Source organism: Galleria mellonella, unplaced genomic scaffold (genome assembly GCF_026898425.1).
Source record: "Galleria mellonella isolate WM207_F2 unplaced genomic scaffold, CSIRO_AGI_GalMel_v1 utg21, whole genome shotgun sequence".
NCBI classification, from domain to species: domain Eukaryota; kingdom Metazoa; phylum Arthropoda; class Insecta; order Lepidoptera; family Pyralidae; genus Galleria; species Galleria mellonella.
In genome coordinates this window covers 4,793,457-4,808,945 of record NW_026442037.1, presented here as the reverse complement: position 1 = coordinate 4,808,945, position 15,489 = coordinate 4,793,457, and the positions used below count along the sequence as shown (strand labels likewise).

General features: G+C 37.9%; 2 protein-coding genes across 6 annotated transcripts; one reads left to right on the top strand and one right to left on the bottom strand.

The window, feature by feature from the left end:
• Window positions 1-481: 481 nt before the first annotated feature.
• Window positions 482-10,300, bottom strand: LOC113509211 (ribosome biogenesis protein BOP1 homolog). 4 transcript variants are annotated; one of them, XM_052894414.1, is made up of 15 exons: window positions 10,111-10,300; window positions 9,912-10,031; window positions 8,482-8,559; window positions 7,805-8,099; window positions 7,334-7,496; window positions 6,815-7,139; window positions 6,287-6,442; window positions 6,045-6,212; window positions 5,746-5,920; window positions 3,784-4,002; window positions 3,061-3,164; window positions 2,807-2,977; window positions 2,568-2,713; window positions 2,171-2,320; window positions 482-704 (listed from the first exon to the last, which is right to left on the bottom strand). In XM_052894414.1, exons 1-15 carry the CDS (start codon window positions 10,192-10,194, stop codon window positions 551-553), a joined length of 2,508 nt encoding a protein of 835 aa, XP_052750374.1. In that variant the 5' UTR covers window positions 10,195-10,300; the 3' UTR covers window positions 482-550. The 4 variants fall into 4 exon arrangements, 1 of the variants encoding a protein (XP_052750374.1); XR_008252780.1 differs by lacking the exon at window positions 482-704 and having other exon boundaries at window positions 2,181-2,320; window positions 3,784-3,839; window positions 3,913-4,002; XR_008252781.1 differs by lacking the exon at window positions 482-704 and having other exon boundaries at window positions 2,181-2,320; window positions 3,784-3,836; window positions 3,913-4,002.
• Window positions 10,301-10,477: 177 nt separating this feature from the next.
• LOC113509213 (bolA-like protein 3) lies at window positions 10,478-12,909 on the top strand. Of its 2 annotated transcripts, none has more exons than XM_052894415.1 (3): window positions 10,478-10,706; window positions 10,906-11,085; window positions 11,206-11,725. In XM_052894415.1, exons 1-3 carry the CDS (start codon window positions 10,659-10,661, stop codon window positions 11,284-11,286), a joined length of 309 nt encoding a protein of 102 aa, XP_052750375.1. In that variant the 5' UTR covers window positions 10,478-10,658; the 3' UTR covers window positions 11,287-11,725. The 2 variants fall into 2 exon arrangements, with proteins under 2 accessions (XP_052750375.1, XP_026748333.1); XM_026892532.3 differs by lacking the exon at window positions 11,206-11,725 and adding an exon at window positions 12,661-12,909 and having other exon boundaries at window positions 10,542-10,706.
• Window positions 12,910-15,489: the final 2,580 nt, after the last annotated feature.

The window sequence follows — 15,489 nt, the reverse complement described above, 5'->3', positions numbered from 1 at the left end:
TCTTAAGGCACACCACTGAGTACAATATCTAACTCATTTTTTCTAGTTTTTATCAACCACTCTATGTAATGTCGTCATTCTACCTAGTCACAGGAGGTCCCACACTACATTTGCCAATACTCAGTTTCTACTCCATAATATCTCCACTCCAATGGTTGTCCAATTATTTATTCACTGTCACTTCAGCTTGAAAATCTTTTGAGTAGTTAGTTGATTAGAATTATTTTGTTTATATCTGCTACCATTAGTATATGTGTGACTGCAAACATTTAAAGATTGACTATTAATATTAGTAGAAGTTTTACAACTTTCAATATTAGTTAGTTTACATGTTTTACCTCTAAACAAAGCATATTAGTAGGTAAATGCTCAGAAAAAGTTAAAATTTTTCAAAATGCTACTGGAACAATACCTAACTATATGGTAATAGAAATAGTTTATGGAGGGGGAGGTTTTATCCATAGTTACAGAAAAAATACGCTTACAAAGATATCGATTTTATATACATATAAATGACAATGGAATAGAGCATGAACAAGGGAAGGCGGAGCTAGGTGTAGAGGCGCAGCGTGCCGTCGGCGCAGGCGGCCAGCAGCCAGGGCTGCGTGGGGTGGAAGCGCAGCTGCAGCACGCACAGCCCGTCGCGCGCCGCGCCGCCCGCCAGCTGCTTCAGCGGCACCAGCAGCGGGTTCTGAAGCAGGTCGCTGCCACACACATAGTTTGTTTCAAATCATATTGCACAATTTTTGGGTACTGTTAATTTTTAAAGCTGACGACTACCACTATATACCAGATGAACAGTCAGTTCGCTTCCAATTTGTCTTCCAAAGATGGATTTCACCAAACTCAAATTTATAAATGGATAACTATACTACCGGCAGTCTATCCTACGATCTTAATTTCGAATAAAATGTTATTTTTCCATGTAATCTTAACTCATAACCATACTTGGAATAACTATGTGCGACCAGTAAAGTGAATATGGAATAAAAATATTACTGGACAAATTAACATTGTTCTGCAAGAGGACGACGTAAAAGCTTATATCAATTTACTTTTGTCTTATTACAGTATCATCATCATATCAACCTTTATCTGCTGAACATTGATAGGCCTCCCCCATAGACTGTCATAAGGAACGGTCCTGAGCCCCCGGAATCTACTGGTTCCCTGCAATGGATTTGAGGCTGTCATTGCAACTAATGGGTTGTCCTACATTGCGTTTCCCATTCGAGGTCGCCATTCAAGGACCTTTCTTCCCCATCGGTTGTCTGTTGTTCGAGCTTTGTGACCATTTTGCCCATTACCTCTTCAATTTGCTTGCCCTTCAGGGTATGTCTATCATTTTGGTTCTTTTAAAGATATTTTCATTTTGGATTATATCACCCAAAAAACTCCAAGCATAGCCCTCTGCATAACTCATTGAGTAACTTGAAGCTTATGCATACAGGCAACCATGTAGAACAAAGTTTCAGTTCCATAAGCCATCACTGGCAACATGTAAAATGTTAAAGACCTTCATCTTTAAATTTTAAGTCATTTTGGATGAGAAGATATAGCGTCGTTTTTTGAACACTGCCCAGCCAAATTGGATTCATGAGAACAGCAAATATGAGCAGACCAGTCCCAATTACATTATTCAAAAGTATTTGGGTTTATTATTCAAAAGTATTCAAAATATAAGGGATATCATTCTATATGTCTTCTATAGGTTATTGTCACCCTTCTTAAAGTACAGAACTACCACACTTCTGCTGCACGCCTCAGGCGTAACAACGTTATGGATGACGAAATTAAATCGCTTTTGAAGGACTGAACATTGGTTTTGCACCCGCTCTCAGAAGCTCTGCTGTAATTCCGTCTTTTTGATAGTGCTTTAAGCTATTTAAGAGTCATTTCAATCTCGTGCAACCTAACATCTGGGATATCATCGGTATAGTGTCGAGTGATTTTAGCTCTTTAGTCGTTATTCCCATTGGTATGCGGTGTCAACGATGAAGTGTAGTGTCCATAGAACTTCTCAGTCTCACTATAAATCTCAAATATGGTGGAAATCATATCACCAGTGTTTGTCTTTAATTTATCTTCGTGTTTTACTAAGTTTCACTACCATTAGTTTGTTAGCTCGTATATGTACAATAGTAAATGGATGTGTGTACGAGATACTCACTTGTATACCATGCCGTGCGAGACGACGATGTAGGGGTCGTCGCCGGCAGAGGCGAACAGCGGGTACCGCGGGTGGAAAGTCACCGAGCGCACCGCTTTGCCGTGCAGTCGCAGCGTCTGGTACGGCTGCGGCGACAGCTGCAGGTCGAACCTGCGTACCGCACACACACTCACATATTTCAGTTGATAAAATAGTGTGATATAATTATCATATACTTACAGCTACATACGGAACTTATACTATTTTATTATTATTCACTTCAAATTACTCATCGTCCACTGTCGAACGTAGGTCATCTCTATATTTTGTTACACATATAATACTGAGTCATCTGCATTAATCGTTCCGTAACAAAAGCAACAGAGAAAGAGTGGATGAGACAAGATTTGCTACTGACCACATGCACTTGCGGTCGTAGGAGGCGACAAGCAGGTTGTCGCCAGCTGGATGGATGGCCATCGCGCTGATCCACTGCGCACCCGGCTGCAGCTTGCGGACCAGCTCCTGCTTCACCAGGTCGTATACGCGCACCGCACGCTGCGTCTGAAACCGCAAATCACCAAAAGAGCGACACATTAAATTAATTTAAAATTGTCGATCCAGGAACGAGGAATAATTTTGTTCGCGCATACTTACGGCGACGAAGAGCAGCGGCTTTGTGGGGTGGAAGAGCGTACACTGCACAAGGCCGCGACAGCGTGCGAAGGGTAGCTGGCTGCGGCGCCGCGACAGCTGGTGCACCAGCACGCCGCGGGTCGCGTCCCGCACCGTGGCCGCCACGTAGTCGCCACGCCCGTGCCAGCACACCTGTAACACGTCGGCAAACGCTGCATACGTTACGCACGCACGCACGCACGCACGGCACCGCGCACTCGTCAACATGTACTCACGTGCGCGACGGGCTTGAAGTGCGACACGAGCACGCGCACACCGCGCTGCCAGTCTTCCGCCGACACCTCCTCCCAGCGGACGCACGCCGCCGTCCGTTCGTCCACTGTGAATAACACTGGGTTTTAGCTTTTCGGCTATATCCACAGATGAAACTTTGGCTTCTGCTGAATAGAAGGGAGTTAGTCGAGCATGAGAGTGCAGCGCAAGATTCTACTCGAAATTAGGGACTCGGTATTTGTTTTGCTTGGAGTGGCTTTAAAGAGATTTCGCATTCGTCGCATATCTATATATATAGACGAGTGCTTCGAATAACTAGTTGTACTAACCAAATCTCCTATCTACAAATTTCTATACTGTAAAATATATATTGACGTTTGGCTATTGAATATTTATATCGTATTACATAGATCTAAAGTATAATTTAAATTTTTTATAATAATTTGTCGACGAAACATTCAATAATAAAAAAAGTAAGTAAATAAAATTTTACATGTGCAAAAATTATAATCGTTCATAGTGCGGTGAAATTTAAACAGTTTACAGGTGGTTAACAGGTAACAATAAATAAATAATAAACAAATACTGTTTACTGGTGAAAAGTTCTAAGAAAATGTCATCGCTACTGATCGATCACTACTTTTCTGTAAAGAAACGTCAATTTGTTGGCACAAGTAGTAAGAGGCGGCCGGGCAAGGTAGGTAGGGACGTGTCGGGCGACTCACTGGCGACGTCGTGCGCAGGCGGCGCGGCGGCCAGCAGGCGGTCGGTGGCGGCGGCGGCGCGCGCGGCGCCCACGCGGCCGCCCGGCGCCAGCAGCAGCAGGCGCGCGCCCGCCGCCGCCGCCGCCAGCGCCAGCCCGCGCGCCGGGCCCCACGCCACGCTCGCCACCGCCGCGCCCGCCGCCGCGCTCTGCACGCAGCGGCCCGTGCTCGTCTCCCACACTGCGAACACCCGCCGCGTTTTTATTATACCACAAACGAGGTCTGCTGGTACCACCAGGATTGATTGATCGACAAAATTTCTCTGATACTGCACTGTACATGACTATTTAGATACAAGCGTATGAGTATAAGGTCCCTGCCGATGGCGACCGCTGCGATGTTAATACGTGGCCGGCAGGCACCATTTCAAATAATTCCTCAGAACACAATCCGTTATACGAGCGGTAGAACAAAGGGAGGCAAAATCTCGCTTCAGTCTTAAGGGCTCGATACCGCCTGTGAGCTTCGGATTGTCAACAATCGTCATAGCCTCTTTGAAAGAGGACCAGGCTAGTATCCGGACTCGGCCCACAAATAAGAGCAACATTCCATGAGAGACCAAACTTACGACTTGTACAGTAATAGTCTTTGTCTCGGGATGAAGTACCGTTTTGTTCTATTGAGCACCCCGAGCTCTTTGGACGCCAGCTTGTCCCTATCTTCTAGATGACCTCGGAACTCTACAGTGGTGGAGATGTCGACACCGAGAATCCTAATACCTTTGAAGATGACAATGAATGTGTTCTTGAATTGCGGAGCTACAATAAATAGGGATTTTTTTTAGCGGTGATCGCAAAAGAGGGGATAAATTGGACTAAGTTTAGTCGTCACCGATCGGATACTCTAGCAAGTGTACTTTCGATTTCAGACACAAATTTGCGATTAGTCTCCACAACGGAGTGAGGAATATCCATTGATATGCACCAAAAACAGCGTTGAGGACAACACAGAGCCTTACGGGATGCCGGCATTAATGTCCATGCTATCAGAACTACTACCGTCAACCACGGTTTTAATGCATCCGCTGGACAGAAAACTAGCGATCCATTTGCATAATACCTCCTCGGGGAATCCGTATGAAGGCAATTTCGACAGAAGACCATTATGTCAGACCCTTTGCTATATCTAGACAAACCACCAACGCCTCACCCTTACTTTCAACAGCAAGAGCCCAGCGGTGTGTGAGGTACGAGTAGTTGAACGATGGTGATAAAAACCCAAGGAGCTTTGTATAGATTACATGCTCTATCACCTTAAAGAGAAGAGAAGCGATGCCGATAGGCCTATAATTCGATGGGTCCGATCTATCTCCTTTTTTAGACACAGTGTACACAAGGGTGGTTTGCCCTGTGGAGAATGATAGTGCGAAAAGACGCGTAAGTACTGGACACAACTCAGGAGCACATTTCTTTAATACCAATGCTAGTATGCCATCTGGGCCATTCGACATACTGACGCCAAGAGATAATAATTCCCGTTGAACTCTCCATTGTGTTATGTAAATTTTCAGCATGGAAGTGATAGGTGGCACAGTGTCTCCAGCGTCTAAAGTGAGACAAAGAGAATGTCTCGTCTTGCCACCGCGGCCGAATCGGCGGTCGATCGCGGATTATTGGTGACCGAGATCGGCTTAGGGGGCCGCTAGGTAAGGCTAGCGGCCTCCGCAAGTCGCATAGTCGCAGGTAACAAATTTTTATTCGGGCCTCGTCATCGATCCTCGTGTCACAATTATAGTTGCATACACGAGAATGTCAATCGTAGTATTAAAAGTAAAGGTAGTCTTATCTATGGGTAAAGGCATTTCAGACAAATTGACACGACAAACGTATCATTTAGATATTTCCTACAAAGCTGATATAGTAGCCCAGATATACTGAAGCCTCAACAAAAAATAGAATAAAAAAAAAACAAGTGGAAGCTGACCGCGAACGGTGCCGTCGTCGCCGCCAGAGATGGCGTACTGGCCGCTGGGGTCGAAGTCGACGCAGCGCACGAGTCCCGTGTGGCCGCGCATCACCAGCGCCTCGCTCGTGGGGAACGGCCGCAGCTCGCGCGGCGACGGCAGCTTCGGCACCAGGTCTTCCGCGTTGATCGTCAGCTGCGCGCGGCCGGACCATAGAATGTCGAGTCGATTAGAAGATTTTAAGAGAAAGTATTTTTAAGATCGTGGATTATAGACTGTTTTGCTAGAATTGCACGATAGTGGAGTAGGGAGCGCTCACCCGCATCCTGAGCGCGCGCGGCGCCAGGTAGAGGTCGAGGCAGCGCAGGAAGCGCTCGCGCACGAAGCGCTCGTAGGCGGGCACGGCGCGCAGGCTGCCGTGCGCCGTCGGCAGGAACGTGTACTTGCGCCGCCACGGCGTCTCGCTCAGCGCATTCCACTCCTTCATCTGCAACAGCGGCGACAGTGAGTCAGCGGCGGACTCCGGGCAGCGCCTCCGGGGCACGGCCAGTCACCACGAACCTCTTTCTCGTCCAGTAGATACTCTGGCGGCGGGTTGTAGCTCTCCGCGTGCGTGGGGAGCGGCCGCTTCGGGGCCGGGATGTGTTTGTGGATGCCGCGAAGTTTCTCCTCGTCTTCGTTCGTCGTCGAGCCCCAGAGATTATAGAACTTCTTCTCCTTTATGTAAACAGACAGTACAATGAGCACATAATAATGTACAAATTACATATTTCTTTATATAGATCTGATTAGATTCCAAGTTTCAGTACAGGAAATTAGACAGGAAACTTGACTACAAATTGGAAAGTTAAGTAATTACTGTTTTTATACAAGTACAGATGCCACAGAAACATGATAGAATCGACATAAAATTAACATAGACTATTGTATTAGGATTATTTATTTACCTGCAAAAATAATGATATCTACAATATATGTATAATAAATAAAAAAAAAAAAATACAGACACCAATGTCAATTCATGCAATCACCTGCTGGTTCATATTCAGAGAAACACTATGTGCACGAATGCCACTCCTGACCACTGACCTTTTTCTTTCTCCTTTCCTTGGCTAGCTCTCTTCTAGTCTTGGTCCAGCCCATCTTGAGAGCATGCACGATCTTGGATATCTGCTGCTGCTCGCTACGGGATGGCAGGAAGGAGCTCTTGGGCTCGGGGAAGGCACGCAGCGGCGTGGCGAGCACCTCGCGCGAGAACCACTCGACCCAGGGCTGGTAGTCGTCGTGCGCCGCGTCGGGCAGCATGGACGCCCGCAGCCGCTGCAGCAGGCGCAGGTCGGCCGCCGACAGCACCACGTCCTGCCCTGTGCGCGGGTCCCGCACCGTGCGCCAGAACTCGGGGTCCGAGCACTTCCTGCACACAACAACACACTCCAACAACTCACACAACAATAACTAATCTAATTGGAAGCGCAGTCATGACCACTGTTAATAAACTACGTTTCTGTATGTGTGTGTTGTTAGTAAACTACGTTTCTGTATGTGTGTGTCGTATGTCTGTGTTTCACAATTGCACACCTGTAAGGTGTGCAATTGTGAAACACTTACTGTAGGAACTGGTCGATCTGGTCCCGCTGCGGCGGCTTCATGATGCGGCGGCCGTCCAGGTCGTACCCGAGGTGCGGGTAGTCGCGGTACCACCAGGTCGGTACCTCGCCCGTCGTCACCACGCGGTCCTCCTCGTCAGATGAGTCGCCCTCCTCGTACTCATCTACCAACACCCCAACAACAATGCTCATAAAATTCATAATTTTTTTGATTTTTTTTTTATTACCACAATTGTGTATGTTTCAGTGGGTTGATATTTTGACACAGTTATAAGAGTAACAATAACCTAAAATTATAATTTTTTTCTGAAATGTAATTTTACCTTATACAAGCTTAATTAAGTATTAACAAATACTCATACCTTAATAAACTTCAGTGACAACAACATGTTAAAGTATTTACAGCTGAATAAAATATCAACTAAAAAACAATAAAAATGTTAACCACAACAATGAAATAAAAAAAACACACCTTTTTGTTCAACAGGTTTAATAGTGACTGAGGTTTCTTTAATTTTGTCAGCTAATGCATCAATACTACTTTTAGCAGCCTGCTCTTTTATTTGCTTCACTTTTTGTTTTTTGTGTTTTCCTTTTGTTGGTTGTGTTACTTTATCAGACTCATTGTTTGATTGCCCCACGCCACTGGCTCCTGATTCTGCTCCACTGTCAACACTTTCTGTTTCTGTACTGTCATTATCTCTTCTTTCATCATCATCACCTTCTTCACTTTCTTCAGTGTCATCATCTTCTGAATCTGTTAGTTCCTATACAATAATTCAGTGCCAATATATATATATATATTACCATCTGATATTTTTTTAAGAAATAGATTTAATTATGATTATGAAAGGTCAAGCAAGTATGAAAATACTTATATAAATGTTAATAAAAGCAATAAGGTGTAATATATATAATAAAGGTCAGTATATATATATATTGACCTTATTTTATATATATATATATATATATATATATATATATATATATATATATATATATATATTAGTTTATCATTGATTCCCTATTACAATATACTTAATATATAATTAAATAGTTTTGTAATATTTCACACTAAAATCTGTGCAAAATTTTAATTAAATTGCTCAATATGATGAATATTTGATTATCAGCTGTGGCTGTTCTTACCGAGGACTCGTCTGAGGCACTGTCTGCAGACACATCTTCACCAAGTGTGGAGTCGGCGCTATCATTAAACAGTACACCCTGGAAATATAAATAACTCTATTATGCAGAAGAATATTATATTACCATAAAACATATTTATAACTAAATCTATACTATTATTATAAAAAGAAAAAATCCCTTTTTTTTAAGTTTGTTTTAATTATTTTATTAAATTATTTTATTATTATTATATTAACACATATTAAATTAGTTTATCATTACAAACTATGTAATGGATAAACTAATTTAATATGTGTATATTACCATGTTTATCATATGGATGTCAGACATGGTCTATAATAGTGAAATCTTTAAATAAACTACATATCTACCTAAACAACACTGCAAGAAATATTTTAAACATAAAATTAAAAGATAAATTAAACAATATTAATAGATGTAGTAAAAACTGTAAAAGAACTCAAGTGGAGGTGGATGGGATATATCATGAGAAGACAAAATAATACATAGACTAAATCAATCACAGACTGGTATCCAAGATATAAAACATGAAAGTAAGTATACCAGAAGAAAAGATACACATACATGACATAATAAGAATAGCAGGAAAGTTGCAGTATAGATTAACAAAAGATAAAGAAACATGGAAGGATCTTGAGGAGGCCTATGTCATGTATGTAATTGGAAATGTAGATTAGTATTTGACGTGTTAAGAGAGAAAAAATATAACACTTTCAGCAATAAAGACTAATTATTATTATTAATAGGTAAACTCAAAAATTACTCAACCAATTTTAAGAATTCTTCCATTTATAGAAAGCTACACTATCAGGAACTAACATAGGATATATATTTATTTAAAAAAAAATAAAGATACCTATGAATATTACGTTATTGTAGGATTTTTTTTTATACCTTGTATTACATTATTGTAATACAAGGTATAAAAAAAAATCCTATTAAAGCTAATATAAAATACCAATTTATCTTTCTCCTACCCATAAGCAGTTTTGAGAACACAAGTAAACAAATATGAATACTTATATATTAAATCATTTATCAGTGTCATAATGTAAATCAAATTTACATGCAACAAAATACTATTGCATTACTTAGAACAGGATAGAACAGAATATTTTTTATATATTAATTTTGTTATATGAATAAAATACAAAAGCAAAAAGTAACACCGATAAATAATTGTGATATTATTAAAATTTATATTGCCCATAATATGTGACATATGATATCGACTTTTATGTGATTATACTTGATACTATTTATATATATCTCTAAACTAAAACATGATAAACTAAAATGTGGATTATTTAGATAATATTAATATATTTATTTTATAGAAATGTTATGTTTGAATAGTCAGTGAATAAGCCATAGGAACTCGAAACAGTTTGAAGAATGTAACGACTTACATCTTGTTCATTGTCAGAGGCGGATTCGCCTGCCTCTTCATGTTCAGAGTCCGTCACGTCATCGTTGTCGCCGTCCAACACGCTCTGGATTAATTCCTCGTCTTTTTCAGGCCAGTTATCCTATGTACATATATTTTTATTGCACTTTTTATCTTGATCTTAAACATAAATAATAAAACAAGTTCTTAACCATGTTTACCTTTTCCTCAGATTCAGTTTTAGACGTAGGTACTTTTGCTTTTTGATCAATTTTTCTTTTAAGCCCCTCTTTGTAAGGAGGCATTTTGAATAAATAAACGTATCTAATTATTAATTGTGTTTGATTAAAAAATGTTAGACTTAAACACGTGCGAAGAAATAAACTAGACTCACTGTCACTGTCATTGACATTACGACGTTAACACTTGACATTTATGCAATGCTGCCAGCATATGCGTGATTGTGGTGAAGATGACTGAAATCATAGTATTAGACTAAGAAGGGATGACAAAACGAAAGCTGCAAATTATATGATTTTTTTCTTATGCAAATATAATTAGTAAAAAGAGGACGAAAAGTACACATCAGCTTATATTTTTGACAATGAATCAAGTTCTTAGGTTATATACACTGTTCTTAGGCTGAAATTGACTTACACTGATTGCTTCATAGCTTTGTGACAATCTGTGTCAATAATTTTTTTGAAATTGTGTTTTTACGAAGGTCGAACTGAATGGCCAGGATATCGCAAAAAAAATTAATTTAACCATGTTGCGCCACTTTTTCAAATCATTGGAGCCTTTAACTAACAAATTGGTAGGTAAGTCTTTGTTTTTCTTAAATTACTTGTATAATATTATTGATAAAAATGCATCAAATTTGGTTTTGGTTATACAAGGTTATAGTTAAGATTTTATCTGAAGTTTTTTATTATTCCTATTAGAAATACTAAAATCGCTATAGACTATAATCAATTATGTTTATGTTACTGAACATTTATTTATACTAATGGCAGACAAGGACAATATCTGGCGTTGGTAGCAGTGGAAATGGCGCGGGCGCTGCAGTAAGTCCTTTTGAGCGAAATTGTGAGACCAAAGAACAACAGTTGTCAGCTGCTCTCAAGAAAACGCTACCCGGCATCACTTACATCAGTGTGGAAGATATATCTGGAGGATGTGGTGCAATGTTTGAGGTAGGTTGTCTACACACTAAAACTTAGGAAATTATCAATACCTTGTGCTCAATTTGTAGTAAAGTTTACATGATAACTTATTGGACAGGTGTTTTTTTTTTCTTTTGTAACATGTTAAAGACTGCATGCCCACTGGGTCACTCTGCAACAACATTACCGGCCCTCATGCTTATGGGTAGGTACACATATTTTACTTTGTGACTACACAACTACTGAATTTATGTACAATAATTGATTTGCTGCACCCTCATAGAAAACAATATATATAAAAATTTTATAACTTAAGAATGGGCTCACCTATCCAAACCAAATGTTTAGGCTTTGTTTAGACTATTTAGTAGATGGTTTATGTGAAGTTTGCACAAAATCGGTCAAGTTCTTCATTTCTCACATTTTTTGTAACAAATAAATTCAATAAATGGTGGATCATTTTATTAATAGGGACTTTTGTGCCAAATTCAAACTTTCTTTAGGATGGGGATTGTGCTGTCAAATTGAAACTTTTTTCAGTGCTGACAGTACAAGCATGTTGTTGTTATTCATGCGGTCATGTAAAATTTTGTTTTTATTATTTCACTTTATACGTAGCAAAGAACGTACCGGGCCACTAGTACTGTATATAGTACACTTAGTTAATTTGGCATATCGTCATTTTAAAATGATTTTCATTGTTAAATGCTGGTCTCTATACGAGGTCTGTCCGGAAAGTTCGTATAAAAGTGTTCTGGAATGCGAGAAAGAGGAGTGGGGAGGCCAGGTAAGCGCAGGACCCCTTCCTTATGTCACCGTAAAATTTTGTTTTTATTATTTCCGTTGAAGAGCTTTATACTCTCGAAACTCGGCAAGAATGGCCGTGAAAGCAAAGAGTGGAAGACATCCGGGCCACTCAGAAAATACTGTATATATCAAGTACACTTAGTTAATTTGGTGTGGCATATCGTTCATTTTAAAATGATTTTCATTGTTAAATGCTGGTCTCTATATGTGACAAATAATTTAGCAATGTGGTCTTCAATATGTTAATATTATTGAAAGTGGTGTAACATTATGACCTGATCTATTAATTAGAAGATATCCAATATTTATTGGTAGAGTGCAGTGAATAGAGGAAGTTCTTGATGCATTTATTACCTATTTATATTAACTATTGAAGTGTTTTGTTTTTTTGTTTTGTGCTAAATTTCCAATTTGAAAGAAATTGTACCCTTTAATAGTTTATTTGACTTTATTTACAATTCCTAGAATAAATAATTAACAAAAGAATAGTTGAAATATGTTTTAGTTCTTATGAATAAGGGCGTTAGACATCAGTCTTGATAAACTATTATGATGTGGGCCTGTCCCAGTAATTCCATCTCAATACCTGCCAGAATATTATACCACCTAATTTATTATGTTAAAATTAAAATGTATTTTTAGTTTACGGTATAATGATACTGTCATATTTGAATAAGATGAAGTCTTTGATTTGTAAAATTGATAAAAAAAATAGTTATATATATGACTATTGTCTCTGAAACTGATAATTAAATATAAAATAAAATTTATTCATTTGTCTTATGATTACTGTTGCAGATTAGTGTTGAAGCGAAAGAATTTATAGGATTGTCAACAGTGAAACAACATCGCTTAGTGACAGACTCCCTGAAAAAAGAAATAGCAGAAATGCATGGCATCCGCATCCACACTTCTCCATCAAAGACAAAATGAACAGAGAATGTCTTAATTTGTGATAGCTTTAATAAATTTGTTATACATAATTTCATGTATGTAGCTTTTAATGTAATATATTTTAGAATAAAGATGTTTAAATAATAAACAGTATATTACTATAGTTTATTTTTAGACGTTCCTCAATTGATAAGTAGATTTAGATTCTAGATTTAAACAACCATTTCCATTTGTCGCCACCAGCGAGGTTTACTAGTTCCATCCCATTTTACCCTATGCTAATACATGGGGTTTGTTATTAACAGTGACTGAGGGTTCCATTGCTAGCAATATACCCTTAATTACTAAGAATATAGCTGATAGGGTTGTCAGGTCGACCTTCACACGGTCTCCCTTGGTTTGTGATTAATAATTTTTGGCAATAGTTAATTATTTTTAATATCTGTGTATATAAATAATTATATTAAGAGTTTAAAATAAATAAACTAAATGTCTGGTGATCAACTGATCTAACGCTACTTATCATTGTCAGTTAGTGGGGCACTACATCATCAGAGCATACCGATGGCACAGGCATAGTTATGATTATATTGTTCCAGAAGTATCCCACAGATTAGAGAAGCTATGTCTAAAGACTAATCTTCATCCTTTCATATAAAAATATGAGATCTATTTGTGAAGCTCCATACAAATTTTCATACATTTGTGCATGATAGGGTTACCAGATTACAAATTATTACTTTAGATTAATTTAAATAAGTGAAGGTCGTAATTTAAAATATTAGAATTAAATAATCCATTATAATATTTAACTTTATTTACACAATTAGATTATTTATTATATTCCAAAGATTGCGGTAGATGGAACTTCATAATTTTTTGATATTGCTTTAAAAATTAGGTGAAGATTAAAAATCTATATTTGTGGATCCATGTATATTTCAGAAATGGACGGATAATGTCGCTTAAGTTTAAATTTGCTTTCTTAATACTATTTTGTTAATCCTTATCCAAATAAATACTTTCATCACTTTATGTACAAATGGCGACATTTTAATTAATTCTGGTAACAAATATATATAATAATTGAAGAAGTATATGGATCATCAGAATTCGATTTAAAAACAATGGGTCTTATAACTGTACTATAAAATATAAATTGGTCAATTTGAATAATATTGACATTCATATTTGAAATCTATATGGATATCGGTTTTAAAAGCAATTTGTCATCAACACTAAATTCATATTTAAAATATAATTCTTAATTATCAATTTTAAAAAGCAATCGTTCAAATAACAAAGAAAATAAAAAAGCCATTTTGATTAATTCTGACATCGGATCTATATTTGAAGTGTAATTGTATAGAAATCTTCCGAATTCGATTTTTAAAGCAATCGGCAACACATTTAAATAACTTTATTGACCAAAATAAAATATGGTACAAAAGGCGAACTTAATGCTAGTACCTTTCTCTACCAGGCAACCTCTGGGATGAACAGTGAATCGTGAACATATATAAAAATTATTTAAATGAATAAAAGATAAAGACGAACTTCCAAATAAATTCATATTCAAGAGTCCGTCTCTTGAACATTCATTTATTTGGAAGTTCTCGGATACCTTAAGGCAGTGCGTTCCAGAGTCGTGAAGCTTGGATGGTGAGAGAGGCTGACATAAAGATTTTGTGAAGTGGTGTAAGAAGTGAAAGGCAATTATTAAAACGAAGATTAAGATTATGAGTGTTACGGAGATATTACAATATAGATTTCAGATATTCCAGAAAGAAAAACGAAAAAATAGTATACGTATACAAATATATTTTTTTTTAATTGTTATTGAAAAAAACGAAATCTCATTTACGAAATTTTAATTCAAAATGTAAGGAATTTGTTCGAAGATTTGTAACAACTAAAAATGGCGCGAATTCTTTTAAAAGAACTATGAATATTTTATTTATACTTAAAATTGAAGATAAATATCGGTTATGTTTTCTTTATTAGTTTTATTTTTTGTCCTTTATATTTTATGTTATAATTTTCACCTTTGTAATACCCAAAAACTCATTTATTAAATAATTAAATATAGATACGTGTGTAGCTAACTATTTTAGTAAGTATACAGAACATTTGAAATCTTTGTGGAACAATAATAAAAAAAAAGAAAATCAGCTGACAAAAAATCAAACCAGTTGGCTCGTGCCCAAGGTGACTTTTTTTTTAATGAGTGATAATGGAATGATAACCCCACCCGCGCTATCGGTATACACTGGCGGGGCACCAGAAAAGGATGGTAGGTGAGGATGAAACCGGTCAGTTAGCCCATCGTGACAAATTAAACAAGAATTGTTCACGATGGTTTCCGAACCACGTAGAGGTTGACCTAATAGGGGATATTAATAGCAATGGGGCTGTCAAAATCCATTGCTAACAATCTATTCCTCTCCCCCCCCTGCTAAGGGTGTCAGTTAGCTACTTCGCAAAATTCTTTTATTTTCAGTGTGACCATTTGTGGCAGATTTTTGCTTTTTTGGCACATTTCTCTCCTAACATTTATCTGTGGCAGTTCATAATGATGATTTACAAAAGTGGCAGATTTTAAGGATTAAAAAAATTACATTAACTAACTTGAATTTTCACACGTTTAACATTGAACAATATTTTCAAAGTTTTACAATTCTTGGATCCATAGCATATGCTTTACAAAGATCTTACATCAACTTTAAACGTTGC